We start from the raw sequence: 22642 nt of genomic DNA on the forward strand, positions 1-22642 counted from the left end.
AGGCCACTATTGAACATTTCCAATGTTGCAGGAGCTGTGTTTACTTTGCTTTGTTCCAGGACAATGTGGACCGCGTTGACTTTCAATGTAGAAACTGCTTGCTTGCGGAGGACTACAGGAGCGAAGTAGCTACTCTTAGCAAGCAAGTAGCAAACCTACATAAGCTACTGGGGAAGCCACACCCACCTACTTTTTCTTTTTTTTCCCATCCCAGTAGCCGGATGCCGCTCTGGTCTGGTGGAAGTTTCGCCGCCGTGTCGGCTCTCCACAGCAGGCGGGCCAGTGCTAGGCAGGGTTCCATCCCCGAAGGGGTCTCCCCCTTCCCTGGAGAATTGAGCTGATCTCGACCCAACCAACGAGCCATGGAGGTACGTCACTCGCCGTGGAAGTTGAAGAAGGCGTCCTCTGGCAACGGGCGTCCTCATGGAGATGTTGAGCCCTGAACTGACACAGACCAGAAACAACTTTGCCGCCTTCGTCCGTGGTGGCTTCCCAATCAAGATCGGATCCGGAGGTACCTGCGTCTTTGTCCACGACTCTGTCTCCCTCTCCGGTGACTTCTACCTCGGGTTCAGATCCTCGGAGCTCCCAGCCTCACCAGTGAGGCTGCCTGAGAGACGGGCCCATTCAACATCACCAGCTGTCATCATAGGCAGCTCTATGGTTAGAAACATCTTGGTTCCCAAGGCAAAAACCCTGTGCTACCCAGGAGGAAGAGTACAGGACATAACAAGGCTGCTTCCGACTGTTCTACCATAGATGCCGGGAGCTGACGCTGTCGTAGTCCATGTGGGGTCAAACGACATCAGGAGGGCTAGCTCGGAATATTAACAATGGACTTTAAAGAACTGATTTTAGCATTAAAAGACTGAAAAAAACAGGCAATAATTTCAGGTCCAATACCATCGTTGGGCCACGGGTGTGAAAGATTCAGCAGACTGCTGGTATTACACATCTGGCTAAAAGACTACTGTAGCTCTGCTGGAGTCACTTTTATTGATAACTTTGACCCCTGGAAACAGAAGATACTCTACACGAATGAAGGAGTCCATCCAAATCATCTTGGCTCCTGGACTCAAGGCTGCGTTGAAACGATGACTGGTAAATGATCCAAGACCAGCTCAGTTAATCCCTACCATTGTGACAATGAGTCGTCATAATGCTGACAATGAGTCGTCATAAATGTACATGATCTTAGGGGCATTGGCAAACACAATGTAAGTAATTTAATTTATGTACCCCTAATTGCACCGAATACATCTGTTTATCCTACAGCTATTGTAAGCAGTAATCATGAGCCTATAAACCAGAGTTGCACTGAGGCGGTGTGCTATATTAGGAAGACCACTTTATGCAGCTCACCTTGCACAATCAGCTCCAATGTAAATAACATGAGTAAGTCTACCTCTGATAAGCTTCTCAGTAAAACATTAAAAACAATCAAGCAACCCAGAAAAGTGCTAAAAAATAGCCCATATTAACATATGTAGCCTAAGAAACAAGGTCCATGAAGTCAATGACTTGCTTGTAACAGATGCCATTCATATTCTGACTCTCTCTGAAACTCACTTAGATAATACCTTTTGATGATACAGAAATTCCAACGGAGGCGGTGCTGCGGTCTATATTCAGAACCACATTCCTGTAAAGCTTAGACGATCTAATGTTAAATACTGTTGAAGTAATATGGCTACAGGTTCATCTGCCTCACCTAAAGCCCATTCTGGTGGGAAGCTGCTATAGACCACCAAGTGCTAACAGTCAGTATCTGGATAATATGGGTGAAATGCTTGATAATGTATGTGATATCAACAGAGAAGTATATTTTCTGGGTGATTTAATTATTCACTGGCTATCATCAAGCTGCCCACTCAGGAAAAAACGTCAAACTGTAACCAGTACCTGCAACCTGGATCAGGTTGTCAGTCAACCTACCAGGGTAGTTACAAACAGCACAGGAATTAAATCATAAACATGTGTTGATCACATTTTTACTAACGCTGCAAATATTTGCTTTAAATCAGTATCCAAATCCATAGGATGTAGTGATGACAATATAATAGCCATATCTAGGTAAATCAAAATTCCAAAGGCTGGGCCTAATATAGTGTATAAGATGTCATACAACAAGTTTTGTAGTGATTCATATGTTGATGATGTAAAGAATATTTGCTGGTCTGTGGTGTGTAATGAGGAGCAACTAGACACTGCACTTGACGCATTTATTCTACAATGTAGAAAATAGTAAAAAATAAAGAAAAACCCTTGAATGAGTAGGTGTGTCCAAAATTGTGACTGGTACTGTATTTGTACACCCCTTCAAATTAGTGGATTTCGCTATTTCAGCCACACCTATTACTGACAGGTCTATAAAATTGAGCACACCGCCATGCAATCTTCAAATATTGGCAGTAGAATGGCCTAACTGAAGCGCTCAGTGACTGTCATAGGATGTCACCTTTCCAACAAGTCAGTTTGTTAAATTTCTGCCCTGCTAGAGCTGCACCGGTCAACTGTGAGTGCTTTTATGGTGAAGCGGAAACATTTCGGAGGTGATAGGCCACACAAGCTCACAGAATGGGACTGCCAAGTGCTGAAGCACGTAGTGCGTAAAAATCATCTGTCCTCGGTTGCAACACTCACTACCGAGTTCCAAACTGCATGTGGAAGAAATGTCAGCACAATAATTGTTTGTCGGGAACATGTTCTCTCGAGTGATGAATCACGTTTCACCATCTGTCAATCCGACGGACTAATCTTGGTTTGACAGATGCCAGGAGAACGCTACCGCCCCGACTGCATAGTGCCAACTGTAAAGTTTGGTGGAGGAGAAATAATGGTCTTTTGCTGTTTTTCATCGTTTGGGCTAGGCCCCTTAGTTCCAGTAAAGGGAAATCTTAAAGCTACAGCATACAATTACATTCTATATGATTCTGTGCTTTCAACTTTATGGCAACAGTTTGTGGAAGGCCATTTTCTGTTTCAGCATGACAATGCCCCTGTGCACAAAGCGAGGTCCATAAAGAACTGGTTTGTCAAAACCGGGGGAAGAACTTGACTGGCTTGCACAGAGCCCTGACCTCAACCTCATCAAACACCTTTGGGATGAATTGGAGCGTTGACTGCGAGCCAGGCCTTTCGCCCAACATCAGTGCCCAACCTCAAATGCTTTTGTGGCAGAATGAAAGCAAGTCCCCGCAGCAATGTTCCAACATCTAGTGGAAACCCTTCACAGAAGAGTGGAGGTTGTTAAAGCAGCAAAGGGGTGGACCAACTCCATATTAATACCCATGATTTTGGAATGTCCACATACTTTTGGTCATGTAGTGTATGTAATTTTCTTAACCCATCTAGTGACTAAAGGACAGCATAGGTTTCATGCTAGCTAATCTTGAGTGTCAGCCTGGGAGAAATTACAGGAGAGACGGTTGGGACGAAAATAACGCGATGTTAACTGATCTGTAATAAAAAATGTAAAAGGTTAAACACAGGCCATTGTCTCTAGTTACTTTATAATGTTAGCAAAATATCAACCAAGTGAATGAATGTTTAAAAATGACATCATTATGCCTTAATCAATAGAGTTGATGGGTCAGCTTCTCATATAAGCTCTACTCAGCAGGTTAGTGGTTACAAATATATACATTTATGATTCTGGGAGTCAGTTACCTTGTGTCAAGCCATGGAAATGTGATTAGTTTTCCACTTGTGAAGAGGAGCGCGCATGACAAGGACATTTGGCGTGTACTTGATTGGTAGCGCTAAGCATGAATTGAAAATGGTGAAAAACATCTCCTTATTCCAATGCTTAATATAAATATTATGTGATACATTTAGTCCAATTCATATTGTAAGGCAAAATATTGTGGTTGTGCAACATTGCAATGTTGACGCATGGTTCATTTTCAGACATTTCTAACCTATAGCATTCATTATTCAAATCGACACAAACATGACATTACGTCTGATGGTACCTGTACATATGTTGAAAGTAACAAGCATTACAAACCTGAAACTTGGAGATAAGACATATTGTGTACTTCTCGCCAACTCCTCCTTTTATTGCTTTATCCTCAAATGTTGTTTTTTTTCTCTCTAAATGCATCCAAAGGAACTTTGGGACGGGAGCCTGAACAAAAGCAGACCCATGTTTTCAAAGTCTCCTGTTTTGTCGGCCTCTTATCTTAATTGGACAATTCCCATGGAAGCTCTTTTAGGGAAACAAGGTTTAGAAATGTTTGTTCTAACGTGTGTGTGGGCAGCTTCAAGTCCAATATCTCCTCCCTATACAACAGAAGGTGAATCCATTTTCTCAATTTTGCCTTGTCCCTCCCAGTTAGGCTTTGTTGCCATTCATCTTCAGTAAAATTGTCAAATCTGATAACATGACAATGATAACAGGGAGATACATCATCATCAATCTATTGTCTCAGTGAAGCTATAACAAATCCTATATATTATTTGCAGTCGTACTTTGGATGCACCTTACAAGTTTGATAAAGTTAGCAGTGAAAGTGGACACTGTTACCCTCACAGCTTTATAACCCACAAGGTCAACCGTTGTCATGTTCACTGAAAGTATCATTGCCTTAGAATGTAAGACTCACTTTCTTAAGGCCCCATCTATGTTCTCTATGGTGGTTCTCAGGGCCACGCTCCTTATCTGTGTGATGCTGAATGGCTAGCTGGGGGCCTCGGAGCACCGCTATATCACATATTTGTTATGACTCACCTGGGAAATGAACAAACAGCCTTTATTGCAAGGCCACAGATGTAATTTGTATCTGACCATGCTCCTGGGCTATTCTAAAAGCACTTGTCGCTGCATTTTCCTCAATAAATATGTTAGTGTCTCTCCAGTTTATTTTCCATCACAATGCTGTAACTGGAGCTGTGTATTTATTGAATCCCGAGCGAAATCTGTATGTCTGAGATATAGGAGGCTAAGCTTAGTTGATATCACCCTGTTTTTGGTCAACAGTTTGTGCCATTTTAGATTTCAACATTCTATAAGCTTGAAGGGCACCATGTGTTTTAGTGTGGCATTTATACTGTATATGTCTGGTGCCTGCTTTCCGACATTAAATCCATGTTTTCAAACCGTTGCGTACATGTATGTTCACTGGCCCCAAAATGACATTGAGAAGTGAAGCCCCTCAGTCCATTTCTTAAACTGCATCATATATATGACAGCATCTTGAAAGAGCAAGAAAATGTGGCCTCCAATGGTTGTCGGGAACCCACTGCGTTGTTGGTCCCTTGTTAAAGATAAAGTTAATATCAAATACTACCTGAAATACTGAGCAGCTGGTTGCAATTTGCCTAACCCTTGCAAATAAAGTGAGCACAAAATACAGATTTATATTGAATAAATTGGGTGTGACGCGGATAAAACCCAACCGTCTTTTACTCATGATTCAATTAAGTAGTTCAGTGCAGAGGTGTGTGTGTGTGTGTGTGTGTGTTCTATGTGTGTGTTGTCTGTGTGTCTGCTGCATAGCTCAGTACACAATGACAGTACCTTGTGTGTGTGTGTGCGTTTGTGCATATGCTGTATAGTTCGATACACATCAACTGTGTGTGTGTGTCTCTCCTTAATGTGTAGTTCACTACACGTCTACCTGTCAGTGTGTGGGCCTGTGGGATGTTTAAGGGGGATCTCCATAAAGACTCCCTGGACACCAATAGATTTATGTTATCAGCTCTACTGTCATGGTCATTAAAGGGATGGACTTGCACTGAAACATACCCTTTCATACAGCCGTCTGTGGAGTCACACATGTAATTATAATCATTAGAATATAAATCATACACCCAGTGTTTTAGACTGTATTAATATACTGTACTGTTATTTCAAATGACAGATGAAATGGGTTCCCAAACCATCACCTCTTGCTTTTCATCTGCACTTGAGAAGACAATCAACACCCACCCTCACACACACACACACATAACATGGCATTCAGTGGAGGTTCCTCAAATCGAATCAAATGTATTTGTCACATACACATGGTTAGCAGGTGTTAATGCAAGTGTTGCGAAATGCGTGTGCTTCTAGTTCCGACCATGCAGTAATATCTAACAAGTAATCTAACAATTTCACAATAACTACCTTATACACACAAATATAAAGGAATGAGTACGAATATGTACATAAAAATATATAAATGAGTGATGGCCGAACGGCATAGGCAAGATGCAGTAGATGGTATAGAGTACAGTATATACATATGAGATGAGCAATGCAGGGTATGAAAACATTATATGAAGTGACATTGTTTAAAGTGGCTAGTGATACATTACATCAAGATGGCAAGATGCAGTAGATGGTATGGCGTACAGTATATACATATGAGATGAGCAATGTAGGAAGGGGATGACTAATGCTTGACTTGGGCAGGAGCTTACCAGAGCTAAGGACCGGCACCTCAAATGTCCTACTGCTTGAGGTCCTGTTCCTCTTATACAATATTAGATCAAAAGTAATGTGGAGCTCCTGCACCTAAATATGTACAATACTGGCACCCAAAATGAGTACCAACACCTATTTCAGTCCAAGTCAAGCACTGGAGAGGACCGTCCCACTCAGTGAATTTCAGAATTTAAAAAAATGGTTAAACATTAGAAAAGTTATCCTTTTTTAGAAAAAACTATACTAAATATATTCTCGTCACCAAATAACTGATTAAAACACACTGTTGTGCTATGAAAGTCTACAGTAGCCTCAACAGCACTCTGTAGGGTAGCACCATGGTGTAGCCGGAGGACAGCTATTTCCAGTCCTCCTCTGGGCACATTGACTTCAATACAAAACCTAGGAGGTGCATGGTTCTTATCCCCTTCCATAAACTTACACAGTAATTATGATGACATCTGGAGGATGTCCTCCAACCTATCAGAGCTCTTGCAGCATGAACTGACATGTTGTCCATCCAATCAAAGGATCAGATAATGAATCTAGTACTGAAAGCATAAGCTACAGCTAGCCCTTGATCATGACTCTCAGTTCCATTACATTACACCTAAGAGTCATTGGACGAAGGCTTCTTTTGTACGGGGTAGTTTTGTTAAGCGTAAGAACCAACGCTGGAGTAGAGGAGCAGGTACGAAGAGTGAACATTTCATTTTGCACAGACATGGAACAGCATCAGAAGCGGGTAACACAACGACACAATAATTAATGCTGAAGCAGGGAACAGATCTGGGGAACAGACAGATATAGGGGAGGTAATAACACCGGTGATTGAGTCCAATGAATCGCTAATGCGCGTGACAAGGGAAGCAGGAGTGCGTAATGCTGGGCAGCCTGGTGCCCTCGAGCACCAGGGAGGGAGAGCGGGAGCAGGCGTGACAGTTAAGAGCCCCGACTCTCGGTCTGAACATTAACATACATAGCTTGCGCTACGGTTTCGGGAAGCGTACGGACCTTATCTTTCATATCAGTGAGAAATAATTATAAAAAAGTTAAATTGATACACACCTTTATAGGATTAGTGTTCCCACATGGCTATATCTCCATGTTACAGTGCATGTTTAAGGAAAACAGATGCAAGACAGAGTCGACTTCCTGTGCTAATTAGCTATCTGTGTCTCCTAATACCTGTGTGTAAACGTAAGACTGATATCACAAACGTGTTGTCACTGAAAAATACTGACAGCTTTTTAACGGTGTTAATGCAGCCAATTTTAGACTACTAAACAATTTGACTCAAACAGAGAGGAATGCTATTTATGTTAGCTAGCTGGATAAGGCTCTTCAACTCTTCCAAGTCAAGGTAAGTGTTTGGTTTTATGAAAGTATTGCCACCGGTGTAACTGCTAAACTACGTGCTGTACACTGTACTGCTTGATTGTACACATGGATTGGATTGTGGGTTTACTAACGCTTTAGTTGTAGTAGCTATGTTGAATTTAGCTAATATGGTGACAACAATGTAGGCTGTGTTGCACTGACCGCCACTGATTACATTACATCACATAGCATGAGTTATAGGCTCGTCGGGTTCGGGCCCACTTCACATGTGCTTTCCGATAGGCCAGGCTGAGTCATGGTACTCCGTTGTGGTCCCAGCAGGAGCGTAGGGGGGATCAGATGGTGCCGGCAGCTGCGGCTGTGACCCCCATGAACCACGGCCCACCGCCTCGGCGCAGGTGAGCTGATACTGTGTAGCAGAGGCGGGGGAGGGGTAATGCATAACGCAATCTTGACACTGTGAGACTCCAGCAGGTGTAAAAGCTGATCTGAGTACAGTTCTTAGGAGCTAAGGAAGCATGCAACGTGACACCGCACTGCGTCAGTGGACGGTACAAGGGGACTTTTCAGGGGTGCAGTACTATAAGGGCGACATTTTCATAGAGCAAAATAATGGTGCAAAGTGCAAAAATGATAATCTTGCAGTGTGATTTAATTTGAGACTTTTCTCCAACAATGTGCATTATAAACTAATAACTAGGAAATACAGGAAACTATTTATGCTCATGTATGTGTCATTTAATCACACATTGTTGGAGAAAAGTCTAAAAATAAGTCACATTGCAAGATTAAAATATTTTGCACTTGGCACAATTGTGTTGCACTAGAAAAAGATAGCCTTATATCCTGTTCTGGAGTGATTGGAGTGAGCATCTTACTATTTTATGAACTACAGTATAAAGTCTCAATATAATAAGACTCAGTATAATGAGACTCAATATAAATGTGACTTCCACATGTATAGTAGTGATTTCCATGCATCTACACTCTTAGAAATAAATGGGTTATTTTACTGTCCCCATAGGAGAACCCTTAGAAGAACCCATTTTGGTTCTAGGTTTAACACTTTTTTCTAAGAATGTACCTGTACACTTCTCTAGTGCATCTATAACACGGCTTGAAATTACCCAAACGAGTGGCGCTCGAAACCAATTCCAGCCTTGTTTTGTGAGTGGGCATGCAGTGATACAGTATCTCTCCCTATCTAGACAGACAGAGTCATGAAGGGCTCTCATCAGGGAAGTGTGAGATCGAGCCCTGAGAGCACCAGGACACACACTGATCTGGCCACAGTACTATTTACAGCTTGAGACGGGGCCTTGTGGCTGTTGCACAACATGGAGAGACACTGGGCTCTAAAGATAGGGAGATGATTCACTGTCTAACGACTGGCTCGGCTCAATAAAATATCGACCAAGTTATAACACTTTTTTCGAATACAGCTGATTTTGTTTTTGGAGGACAGGTTTGTTTTACTTGTTTGGGTGGGTGTATTTTTGTATTAGTTGTGTGATTGTGCATGATTGCGTGTGTGCATCTATTAATCAGCCTTTTTGTTGTTGGTACTAGGCACAAAACTAGTCCTTTTACTAACCAAACAACAACCATGTCCAAAATAGCATCTCACTAATTATTCATAACAACATTGACCTGTGTTGTTTGGAATCGGGCATCGAAAAAATGATTTTCATTGACCTCGCCCTACCCATCTAGATGAAGGGGGTCCCTCTGGGTGCATCCCAAATAGCGCCCTATTCCCTATGTAGTGCACTTCATAGGAAATGGGGTGTAATTTTTCTGTTGGCTCCGACCATCTATCAGCTCTTTGGCCTCCACAGTGACGTGCCCCGAGCTAATTTGAATTAATGCTCACGGGTTAATCAGAGAATTTATGTAAATCCCAAAATGGGTTTCATTAGTGTGCCTAAAATGATGTATTTGGCAGTTCTTACCGAGTAATGGTGATAATGCCCCGCAATTGATGGGTTCATAGAAGGCAATGGGTGGTTATTTTAGGATGAGTGGGTTCGGGGTTGACATGGAGGGAGAGAGAGGATTGCTCTGTCTCTGGACAATACTTTTGGAACTCATTTCAGTCAAGAATTTTAATGGGAAATTCCCTCTGTTTTCTGTCAAGGGGGATCCCATTAAATGTGTATTTTGAACAGTATTGTACTGTGCCGTGCTGTTTTCAAAAAAAAGTGTACTGTACTATCTTTAATCAGGTCAAGTGAACCTGTCCCACATCCATTCTCCTTTTATCTGATTGCTGATCTATTAGCACTGACTCTCCAACCCTTAGAACACAAGCACACACACACTCACAGTCAACACTAGTGTTTTATTATATTATATTCAACTGCGCAACCCAAGACACTAATTACTTCATACTTGACTTAGCACATTCATTAGCCTATTGTGTACATATCAGGCTATTACTATGCATTCTACATCTTCTATGACTTGCTATTTTTGATTTGACTCTTTTTATTATTGATTATTGTACTGCAATGTGGAGGGAGCTAGCACACTTCCATTTTGCTGTACCTTTTATGCCTGCGTAAATTGTGTATGTGACAATATATTTGATTTGATTTGAATCGGAAAACTGTCCAATCTCCTTGCCTTTGTCTTTAACAGTAACAAATGTTTTAGGTCAATGGCGTTGCATACCATTGCTCAGAATGATTCTATAACCCTGCCACATCATTACCATCAATAAAACGTGCTTTCATTGACTTGGGTGACAATCTACTAATTTCCCACTAACAGGATGAAGCTCTGTCACTAAGTGGTGCGCCTGTATACTAAGTACACCATTTGGCAACTAAAAAGGGAGGCATACAATCTGTTATTCAGGATAAATACTGCTTAAATTCACACTGTGTGCTTTCTTACACCGAAACCCATTTTAACATCACACTTTGAAGATAAATATTGAAAAATGCAGATGGATTTTCCTTGCCCATGAGTTGTGCTTCAAAAGAGTTGTTCAGAGGCATGAATTATATTTGAAATGAACAAGATCAATTGAAATGAGAGATCTCTCTCTGGAAGCCATTACTCTTCATTTAGTTTGTTTGCCGCCCCTGTCGATTGGTTGTTTAATGAGATGGGAGGAACATAATGCCAAAATCAACATGTAGCGAGATCGCAAAATACCACTGGTTTCCCTTTTTTTCCCTTTTCCTTTTTAAAGGAGAGTGGAATCCCAGTTGTATTTTCAGATGTTATTGTTATAGATAGACAATTGTTAATGGGAGGAGAGATTAGTGTTGAATGAGACATACAGGTTAGAGCAGTGGGAATAGAGCAGTGGGCACGCTAACCTGTACTCAATATGTGCTGCAGTGTTACCCACTTTACCAGCCAGAGGCACTTCTTTTTTCCTTTCAGCCTTTTGCTGTGGAGCTCTGTGTTTTTTGGGTGAATGTGCAGCTCCCCTGGACATAGTTTTGGGGTTACGTTCCTTGTTCACAGGGCACAACGGAAGGAAATTGTACATATGGTATCCTCAGAGAATTCCTGTCGAGCAGCAAGATGTACTGTGTTAAGTTCTAATTTCTGGTACAGTAATCCAGACGGACTCAGAGAAATGCTCAGACTAAATGTATTCACCACACTAGGGGTTGCAGCTGCAAAAGCCCCATCCAGATCACAAGCACATATATTTATAACTTCCGACTAGACCCCCTCCCCCTTTCTGATCACGCCCCCTTCCATGTCTAGGATGAAGGAACTGAGTCGGTTCCTCATGTTGGTGGTATTGTGTCCCAGCTTGAGTCCAGAACCTTTGTACTCCTCTGTACCTTTCACAGATCTTATCAGGAGAGGCCTTGAGTTATGTGGAGTACACATTCCTACAGTCTACTGCCGTCCACTAGATAATTACACTTCTCATACACAAAGAGCTTAAACCTAACAATACTTTCAATCCCTAAGAATATATAAAAACTGTAAATGAATCTGCCTGTGGGGCTGACAGAGTTTGGTCTGGTGCAGGAGGGACAATGAGACAGAAGTCTGCTCCCTTGGCCGTATTCATCAGGCCAGATTGAAGAGCTGGGTGGTATTTCACAGGGCCCATGAGAAAGGAATGAGAGAGAGGGGGTGTGTGTGTATCCATGTTACAGACGCGTGCGTGTGTGTGTGTGTGTGTGTGTGTGTGTGTGTGTGTGTGTGTGTGTGTGCGCGTGTGTGTGTGTATGCGCATCTGTGTATATGCGAGTCAATAAGAAAGCGTGTGTGTGTATAAGTGAATTAGACTGCGTGTGTGTATCTGGAGAGAGGAAGAGAGAAAGGATGGCGTATAGCACACACTCAGTCCCTGCATTGCCAGCCTTCAGCGCCGGTCTCCCAGTCTAGGGCTGTTACAGTGACCGTATTACCGCCACACCAGCAGTCACTAGTCATGACCGCAGTCAAATTCCACGTGACCGTTGAGTCGCGCCAACTACGCTTCTCCAAAACTGCGCTCTGATTCCGCTGATGGTCATTAGTAGCGTACCAAACTTGCTAATGGCCTGGTATCAGCGTTCTAATTTCCCTCTAATCCCTCTGACGTCAATGCAAATGCAATGGAAAACACTTCATGAGAACCCTGGCATTCAGAGTTTGAGCAGAATAGGATCATCAGTTGCGCAGTGAGAGCCAGCTCCTCATAGCTGGTTGATGCATGGAATGAAATAAGTGTTCCTATAAGCCCATGTTGCATAACATTTCAATAAGCTATGCAATTGCTTATTTTTTATGGCCTCTATTTAAAAGAGGAGGATCCCGTCAGTTTTCTATAAACTATTCTCTTATGGAATACGCCAGGAGGTGCCGATTCTTCGTATATTCAATTGTATTATTCTTAGTATTAAACAATATAAAGTAATGCCACAGGAATTATAAGTACATCTTGTCTGCTTAAATGAGCTAATGTAGCCCACAGCCATATTGCGTAGCCAGATCGGGGCCTAACATAAGGACGACTCAGAATATGCTATTCTGTTCTTCTGAAATAGGCTACATTTTCTTCATATGTTTGTTTAGACCTGTCTAAAATAAATAATGTAGACCTTAAAGTGAAATGCTTACTTACAAGCCCTTAACCAACAATGCTTTAAGAAGTTAAGAAAAACATGTTAAGTAAAAATAGATAAGGGGTGACAAATATTTAAACAGCAGCAGTAAAATAACAATAGCGAGGCTATATACAGGGTGTACCGGTACAGAGTCAATGTGCGGGGGCACCGGTTAGTCGAGGTACTTGAGTTAATATGTACATGTAAGTAGAGTTAAAGTGACCATGCATATATATATATTTTTTTTATAAACAGAGAGTAGCAGCAGCGTAAAAGAGGGGTCTGGGTAGCCCTTTGATTAGCTGTTCAGGAGTCTTATGGCTTGGGGGTAGAAGCTGTTAAGCCTTTTGGACCTAGACTTGGCGCTCCGGTACCGCTTGCCGTGCGGTAGCAGAGAGAACAGTCTATGACTAGGGTGGCTGGATTTATAATGGATTTATTGTGAAGGTGTAGGCTATATTACATGGATTTATGAAACTTTCTAAAATGTAGATGTTCCAAAGGTCTGCATCAGTGGCTTGTAGGCTATGTGTGGAAGCCAGCCGATGCTAAATGTGTTTATGTTAATTAACGGTCAATTACCGTGAGACCAGCAGTTATTTGCTTGACAATCACCAGCTGACAAAATGTTGTGACCGCCACAGCCCTACTGCTATAATCCCCTATTGAGGTTTCCTCTTGTCTTGTCCGTCTGTCTGCAGTGGTGTCTAGTGGCAGCGAGTCGGACCACAGTGAGGGCAGCGAGGAGAGCAAGGTGTCCAACCACGGTCTCTATGAGGGCAAGCAGCGCACCGACTCAGGTACATCCCTCTGGAAGTATACCTTCTCTCTGTAATTTCAACAGCCTGACCCTGCCATGCATATGACAACACAAATATACACAATGGAGTAATACAACCTTTGATTTTGAGATAATATGGGGGGTAAGACAGTACTAAGCGTATAAGCCTTTTATCAGCTATGTTCTTGAAGAATCAATGGGTATAGGAATCAAAATGAACAGCAAAACTATTGAGTAACAGGACATCTTCGAGACTGCCTTTGACCCCTTGGCCCTGTGTGTTTGTCCACAGGGTTCAATGGGGCGCCAATCTGGACCCCCACAGGACTGGGCTGGTGCCCACATGGCAGCCTGCTGTCAGAGAGCCGCTCCAGCCTAGCCAGCGAGCCTCCCCACAGCACCGCCCCCCTAGCAGCCCCCCCTGAGGACTACGACACAGACCACAGCCGGCCCTTCCCTAGTGAGTACACCCATATGCACATCTAGACCTCGACATTGTCTATGTGGCTCCAGTGGCTCAGTGTGTTAGACAGAGCATGATGCTGGCAACATCAGGGTTGGGGATTTACATCCTGCATTAGCCAAATATGTGTGACTGTCAATGTCGCCTTGGATAAAAGTCCCTGTCAAATGGCCATATTATATTACTACATCTATCCATACCCGGGTGGGTTCTAATCCATCAAACCACGTCCTTCCCCTCTGTTCTCGTTGACTTCTTTCAGTGCACCTGGCAGTACTGGATAGATTTGAGCAATTTGGGACAGATGCCAAGAGGGGCACCTGTTTTCTCTCTCCTTCCCGTGTTGCGTTCCCAACAATAATATTTCTAAATGCAGAAGAAATATGTGCTCACCTTCTAAGACGCTGAGCTCATGAACATCTTAGATGCTGACGGTGCTGAGCAGCTTCCCAGCCAAGTGGGCCTACATCAGACTAGAAGAAACCTGAACACGAGTGTTTACTGAACTGGACCCCCTTAGCCCACTGGCAAACTGAATAAAGCTCCTGTTTTCTACCCCAGGAAGGAAACACAGTTCTCAGGTGTTCTTGCTCCAACAAGACCCCCCTAACTGTTTCTGTTTCTGCCAGTGGGTGCGGTGTAGTGCCACTATGGGGTGCCCATGTTTCCTCTGTGCCCCAACTGCTACCCCTGCCCTCCAGAGGCAGAACACTCGCTGGCACAACTCGAGCCCAATTAGGCCTTATTTGTACAGCGAATGTGTCAGGTGGCAGGTTGCCTGTATCGCCAATTTGTACAGCCCAGTGCCAGCGGTTTTGAAAGATAACAACTATTTTTCAAGTGCTCACTTGAAACACTTGAAAATAAAAAAATAAACACCCTTCCTGACATTTTTGGGCCTTTATGCATTCCTACAAAGAAAACCATTTGTCACATTTCATACACTCCTCTTTAATCTGCCCTTTTCCTGTATACTTTTACATCATTAAACATAGGACATACTGCATCACCAACGCCAGCTACCACTGTCCGATGCCATAAATGTGTCGGCTGACTTTGCAGGATAATGACTTCATTTGCATTTACTACAGAAGTCGTTAGCCAACTAGCGAAACGACTGCCTCTGCACCACTATCCCCCTTTCCTTTCCCACTAAATTTAAAAGGACACGAAAATACATCTCTGCCAAATAGTTGGGGATAGACTGCATGGATAATGGTCCACAGATTCTCTCACTTTCTTATCTACTTCTCCCCCTAATACCCTGCCGCTGTAATTCATTAACAATACAGATTTTATTTATTTATTACAATGTGGATGTCAAGAATAGCCTGGGCTGTGTTGAATGCGCCACTGCATGGATGTCCTCCAGGGAAGCTGGAGAACGGATTTCTATTTGTCGGGTATTGATTTTTGTCGCCTGCAAGCGGTGAGCAGTCAATCAGAACATAATGGGGTTTATCCCTATGCAAGACGCCGGGTCTCCCACAGTCACTGATTTGTTTTCACTCAACATCGTCCTGCTTCAAGCCACTTATGGATTAGTCAGAGCAATTACTCATTCCCACAATTTCTTCATTTGACTCTTATGTGCCTGTTTATAACGCAGCAGCGCCATTTAATGTGTGTGCGTGTTCAACCAAGCTTAAATAACACCCGTCTTTTGTGTGTTGTTATATTGGAGTTTTTTATTCAGATTTCCCTTTAGATCTTGGTTTTAGGATTGATTTGTGATTTTTTTTTTTTTCTATTTCAGATGGTCAAATCAAATCAGATTTTATTGGTCACTTACACGTGTTTAGCAGATGTTATTGTAGCGAAATGCTTGTGCTTCTAGTTCTGACAGTGCAGCAATATCTAACAATGTCACAACATTACATTACAACATATACCCAATACACACAAATCTAAGTAAGGAATGGAATTTAGAATATATGGACGAGCAATGTCAGAGTGGCATAGACTAGAATACAGTAGAATAGTATAGAATACAGTATATACATATGAGATGAGCAATGCAAGATATGTAAACATTATTTAAGTGACTAGTGTTCCATTTATTAAAGTGGCCAATGATATAAAGTCTGTAGGTAGGCAGCCACCTCTCTGTGCTAGTGATGGCTATTTAACAGTCTGATGGCCTTGCGAAAATCAGTTTTTTCAGTTTCTCGGTCCCAGCTTTGATGCACCTGTACTGACCTCGCCTTCTGGATGATAGCGGGATGAACAGGCAGTGGCTCGGGTGGTTGTTGTCCTTGATGATCTTTTTGGCCTTCGTGTGACATCGGATGCTGTAGGTGTCCTGGAGGGCAGATAGTTTGCCCCCGGTGATGCGTGGGGTGTTACAGCCTGACAGGATGCTCTCAATTGTGCATCTGTAAAAGTTTGAGGGTTTTAGGTGACAAGACAAATTTCTTCATCTTCCTGAGGTTGAAGAGGCGCTGTTGCGCCTTGTTCACCACACTGTCTGTGTGGGTGGACCATTTCAGTTTGTCAGTGATGTGTACGCCAAGGAACTTAACTTTCCACCTTCTCCACTGCTGTCCCATCGATGTGGATAGAGGGGTGCTCCCTCTGCTGTTTCCTGAAGTCCACGATCACCTCCTTTGTTTTGTTGACGTTGAGTGAGAGGTTATTTTCCTGGCGCCACACTCCCAGAGCCCTCAATTCCTCCCTGTAGGCTGTCTGGTCGTTGTTGGTAATCAAGCCTACTACTGTTGTGTCGTCTGCAAACTTGGTGATTGAGTTGGAGGCGTGCTAGGCCACGCAGACATTGGTGAACAGAGTACTGGAGGGGACTGAGTACACACCCTTGTGGGGGCCCCAGTTTTGAGGATCAGCGAAGTGTAGGTGTTGTTTCCTAACTTCACCACCTGGGGGCTTCCAGTCAGGAAGTCCAGGACCCAATTGCACAGGGTGGGCTTCAGAACCCAGGGCCTCGAGGTTAATGATGAGCTTGGAGGGTACTATGGTGATGAATGCTGAGCTATAGTCAATGAACAGCATTGAATGTTAGCACACTTTCAATGTAGTCAATTTTAATTTGACTCCCTTTCAGACACAACCTGCATTGTCTAGACCTGAGTAGTTTTTAATGACCTTTAGCAGACATTGTGTTGTTTACTAGTTATATTTACTTGAATCCAAGGCACTAAAGGTGCAAAAGGAGCTATATGGTCACTTTTTTCCTAAATGGCATTTCTTGATTTTTTTTACCACTTTATTTGTACCTCCAAGCATTGGAGATAATGCAACCAAGGACAGACTACTGTTCTCCCTTGAATTAATGATTGACATTATAAGACACAAACTAAAAAGGGAAGAATGTCAACCTAATATCACCCCAATCAACATTTCTTAACTCAATCAATTTTTTCACTCTACACGATACGAAATCACATTGGTTGGCTTTGTTGTGCGATCCTTCAATGAAGCTTTGAGCCCACGCACGACCTGCATCTTTATGTTCATGTTGCTTTGTTTTGATGTAGTCTTTAAAGCATCTTTCTCTGTGTGTCATTACAAAGGTAACAGTGTGCAGCTGTGTGCCAGCTCGAGTGGAAATTGAAAAGAACCCATAAGGCTTTCACAGTAGTCGCTGTAGGTCTTCGATTGATTTGCCTGATGGGAGGGAAAATTGTTTGTCGGTCTCTGTGAATAACCCTTCCGCACCCCCGCGTGCCCCAGTCTTACGCTTCCAACCATTCTTCACTCCTCCTCTCTCTTCCTCTCTCCCTCACTTCATTTATCTAATCCACCTTGACATTTTCAGAAGTTTTCTGCTATACTTTTTTCTTTTTTTCTTCTTTACACTGAGGTCGTATAATCGCACTTCATCATTGTGCACTCGTTCGGGAGTAACCCTTCACTCTCTGATGCAGAAAACCTGCCACGGTGTTTCATCGAAGGTTCTCTAAATGAAAAATGACCGGAGGGAGTCGGCACTGAAGAGGAAACGCTTAAACACTGCTGCCAGTTGCAGCAGTTTCAGCTTTTCCTATGTACGCTCGCCGTTCTAACACAACATATGTTGACAGTCGTGTTGACAGTTGCACCTAGATGTTTTCCTTAAGAGTTACACTAACATTACCTTCAGTTAACCTGATTAGAAAAGAAAATGTGCATATGTGACTGACCGGCTCAAAATCGGTCTTATGTAGCAAAATTTGAAATTGTTTTTTTTTACATTGGATAAAAGTAGAGACTGGTATATCATACACTGCATTTGAGGAACAATGGGAAAGTAATTCTGCTTTGAAAGTTGATAAACTTGTAAACTCACTTTTTTGAATGCTCTCCTTTGTCTACGCCCATTCAGCATTGTTCACACCCTCTTAAGCCAGCCCCACCCATCTCTTTAAGGATTCACATTTGAGGCCATGTGTTAAACAGTGAGGAGTGTAGTAAAGATTTACACTAAAGTAGTAGCCTACAATAAGGAAAAATTCCAAGTAAACAAAGTGTCCAAATAAAAATATTTTATAAATATTAGATGATGCTTACCCAGACACACTTGTCTAAATTGATGGGTCATGTGAAATAAATGCTATAACCCCCAGCCACATCCAGTGGTGGAAAAAGTACTCAATTGTCGTACTTGAGTAAAAGTATAAATAATTAAAAATTCCTTATATTAAACCAGAAGGCATAATTAAAACATTTTTATTTTTATTGACGGATAGCCATGGGCACACTCCAACACTCAGACATAATTTACAAACGAAGCGTTTGTGTTTAGTGAGTCTGCCAGATCAGATGCAGCAGGGATGACCAGGCATGTTCTCTTGATAGGTGTGTGAATTGGACAATTTTCCTGTCAAAATGTAACAGGTACTTTTGGGTATCAGGGAAAATGTATGGAGTAAAAAGTACATTATTTTCTTTTGGAATGTAGTGAAATGAAAGTAAAAGTTGCCAAAAATATAAATAGTAAAGTAATGTACAGATACCCCCCAAAAAGACTTAAGTAGTACTTTTACTAAAGTACTTTAAACCACTGACCAGTACATTAGCATACTTTATATACTGTTAGACATGCACTTATCACATAGTTTTCCATACATAAGTTAAGGCAATGCAAGTTGAGTTGAAACCTGAGTGAGGTGCACATGTACAGTACATAAACAGATGCATGCGCCATATATTTATGTGGTGGACACTTGATACGGTCACATGATATTGTTGTGGTATGTCACAATATCATGTTACGACCACACATATCAATATTCATTTTATATATCAATATTTTGCTAAGTCTTGCTAACTGGATGGGTCTCTACAGAAGGTGTAAAATGTACAACCAAATGGTTACTTGCATAGTAGCAATATCAGAAATAGATAGTGTCAATATAAATAAAATAATATACAGTATGTACAAGAACAATATCAATAACGATATCAGTGATAGACGAGGTAGTTATATGCACACAATCAGGAGTAAAGTGGCTGAGCAGCAGGATAAAAAAAATAGTAGCAACAACGATTTGTTGTTAGGAGAGAGCCTGTTTCTGTCCTGCCCTTGACTTTGGTGCAGGCCATGTGATGTCCATAGCCTCTTCGTTGCAAAACTGATCTTCTCAAAAATATATGTTTTTCTAGCTGTGTCCAGTCCAGGTGGTGCTTGTACAGGCAGACCATCTATGGGAGGAAGGATGTCAGCATTGCGCAGCAGCTGAAACCTGGTCCCGACTGAGTCCGAATGCTCCTTGGTGACAACACCAGGCTCCGGAGCATTGAAGCTGTAAAACACGAAATAACAGCAACAAATCAAAAGACATTACTACCCTGCACAACATCAATTCACCTCCCAAGTTTAGATAAGAAGAATAACCTCATACAATGTAATGAAAATTATTTTCACCTGAAGTTCTGGTACTGCTTGATCTGTGGCAGCGGTCAGAAGTACGGAGTCAGGTGTTGTTGCCAGACATAGCTTTCCACCAGCACCGTACCATCCTCCAGTCCAACCAGCTGTGGGATGTTCACCCCTGTCACAGTGCTGTCCTTCACAACATCAGCAATCTTAGACAAAGTGTCACTCTGGTCTTTCTGAAGCGCTGCTTGATGAGGCTGAAGCACCAGGCAGGGGCAAACTTGGTGTGGCCTGTGATCAGGAAGTGAAGGTCCAGACTGTGGTGGAGCTTGTGCATGGTCCGCCAAGCACACTACCAGAGCACAACTATGTTCTTGTTTTGGCCACTGCAGTTATCACAATTCAGGTACACACCTGTTTCCCTAACTCCGTAGTTGGTGGAGAAATGGTGCATGTAGTTGATGACTGCGCTGCTGCAGACTGCAACCCCTTTTATTAAATAAGACGTCCTGTGTCGTTTCCGTTTAGTTTGTACAGCTTGTTTGGCCCGTTGTGTTCCACTGATTTCAAAACTCGGTCAACTTCTTCCTTGACTACAACACTGTTGATCGCCGTTTCTTCCCCATCACTGTCATCAGAAGACTACAATGTCTTCGTCAATGAAAATGTTTTTACCTAAATCAGGCATTTCCTCATCGTCTGATTCATTTTAGAATCAGAGAGAGTTAGCATGGCACGATCGTCCTCCAGAAAGTAGTCCACAACTTTTTCCCACTGACCTTTGTTGATAGCGCCTGATAAATTCAGGGCAGCAATGTTATTGAGAGCAGTACCAACATATTTGCAGTTCTCCATGGCTAACTTTATATCTTTGGAAAAAACTGCAGTAGAAAGGATTATCTATGCATAACAAGTAGCTCCTTTTATAGACACAAGATGCTACACTGCAGACCAATCTGAAACCATCTCTTGGCATGTCCAGCCCACTCATTATCTCAGCCAATCATGGCTAGCTGGAAGGTTCCTGACTTTTTCTTTTGCTGAACCAACTAGGCTCGTAATTTAACAACTTTATTCATATTTACAGATGGCACAAACGTTTGTTATTAAGGCAAATGAAAGTTCACATGTTCGAGAAGGCATTTCTGCCAAAAAACACATTTTGATAAAAAACATATTTTTTACTTTCAAATGCCTCTCCTGTGAAGTCGTGACTTGCGACCTAGTTTCCTGAATCGGGTCACATATTCCATGTGCCACTTCGTAATGGTTTACTGAGTCTTAATAAATGGGAACTGCCTCATAGAACCAACTTCTCTGGTTATAAACTGCTTATGTGGCATCGATATGAGTCAGGAACATTAATTATAGTATCAACATTGACTACAAAGTGTAAATAGGATAATTTTGGTCATAAAGTTAGCTTTGTCCAAAATTATATCTGGAAGTGAGTGCGTCACGATGGGTATGGATGGGTTGAGTATGAATTACTTACATGCCCACTTTGCCAATGATGTCTAATTGCCCAGAGACAAGGTGTGGTCCGCCCCCAGCTGCCATGTGTTTTGGACATGTTGCATCTGCAACGCACACAGACTTGCTCAACATAAAAGTGAAAATGGGCTTCCATAAAGTTGGCACAAACTTCTAATGCATTCAACAACATTGAGCAGTTTGTCGAGGAATATGTGTCAGCAAGCATTCAGCAACATAACATTACACAGCTGATTGCATATGGTGCTTGTAAGACAACTGGGAACTCTAGAAAAAAAACAAATGTCAATCATGATGTCAGTGATCTTCAGGTCATAAAGTCGGAGCTCAAGAAAGATGCCAGAGTTTCTGACTTGTAATTCCGAGTTGGGTGACCATTCAGAACCATTCATTTTTCCCAGTTGGAGCTAGTTTTTTCCCAAGAGTTCCAAGATGTCTTGAACGCACTGAAGTCGGAAGTCTGAGATTACTGAGTTCCAAGTTGTTTTGAACGCGGCAATGGCAACGGCGTCAGCATCACTGGCCTGAATCTATTTTGTACTTAGTTACTCTATTAATATAATTACTTCCAAACAAGATAAAATATTTTTTTTCTCGCCATAGAAATAGAATAGAATGCCATACTAGTTCTGTTACAGCTGAAGATTGTTATGCTTCTTGTTCTATCTGTGGTTGTACTCTACACACAACTTATTTTCATTTGCTAGGTAAAGTGTATGCATACTGCCTTTATAAGCAAATCAACATGATAGCCTATTTACAGCAGAACATTTTTCGTCTTTGTAACAAAAACACCCCCATCGATTTTTAGTTGATACATGTACAGTACCAGTTAAAAGTTTGGACACACCTACTCATTCCAGGGTTTTTCTTTATTGTAGAATAATTGTAGAGACATCAAAACTATGAAATACCACATATGGAATCATGTAGTAACCAAAAAAAGTGTTAAACAAATCCAAATATATTTTATATTTGAGATTCTTGAAAGTAGCCACCATTTGCCTTGATGACAGCTTTGCACACTCTTGGTATTTTCTCAACCAGCATCATGAGGTAGTCACCTGGAATGCATTTCAATTAATAGGTGGGCCTTGTTCATTTGTGGAATTTATTTCCTTCTTAATGCGTTTGAGCCAATCAGTTGTGTTGTGACAAGTTAGGGGTCGTATACAGACGTTAGCCCTATTTTGTAAAAGACCAAGTCCATATTATGGCAAGAACCGCTCAAATAAGCAAAGAGAAATGACAGTCCATCATTACTGTAAGA

At 42.1% G+C, this 22642-nt stretch overlaps 1 protein-coding gene across 2 annotated transcripts in view; it reads left to right on the top strand.

Moving 5' to 3' along the window:
* LOC115148600 (double C2-like domain-containing protein beta) overlaps positions 1–22642 on the top strand; it is a 363678-nt gene that overhangs the window by 69621 nt on the left and 271415 nt on the right. For both annotated transcript variants that reach the window (XM_029690640.1, XM_029690641.1), the window contains 2 exons: positions 13524–13622; positions 13896–14063. In XM_029690640.1, the coding sequence (XP_029546500.1) occupies positions 13524–13622; positions 13896–14063 (267 nt within the window). The remainder of the gene's footprint in view (positions 1–13523; positions 13623–13895; positions 14064–22642) is intronic.

The sequence above is a fragment of the Salmo trutta genome, chromosome 15 (assembly GCF_901001165.1).
Source record: "Salmo trutta chromosome 15, fSalTru1.1, whole genome shotgun sequence".
Classification (NCBI taxonomy): Eukaryota; Metazoa; Chordata; class Actinopteri; order Salmoniformes; family Salmonidae; genus Salmo; species Salmo trutta.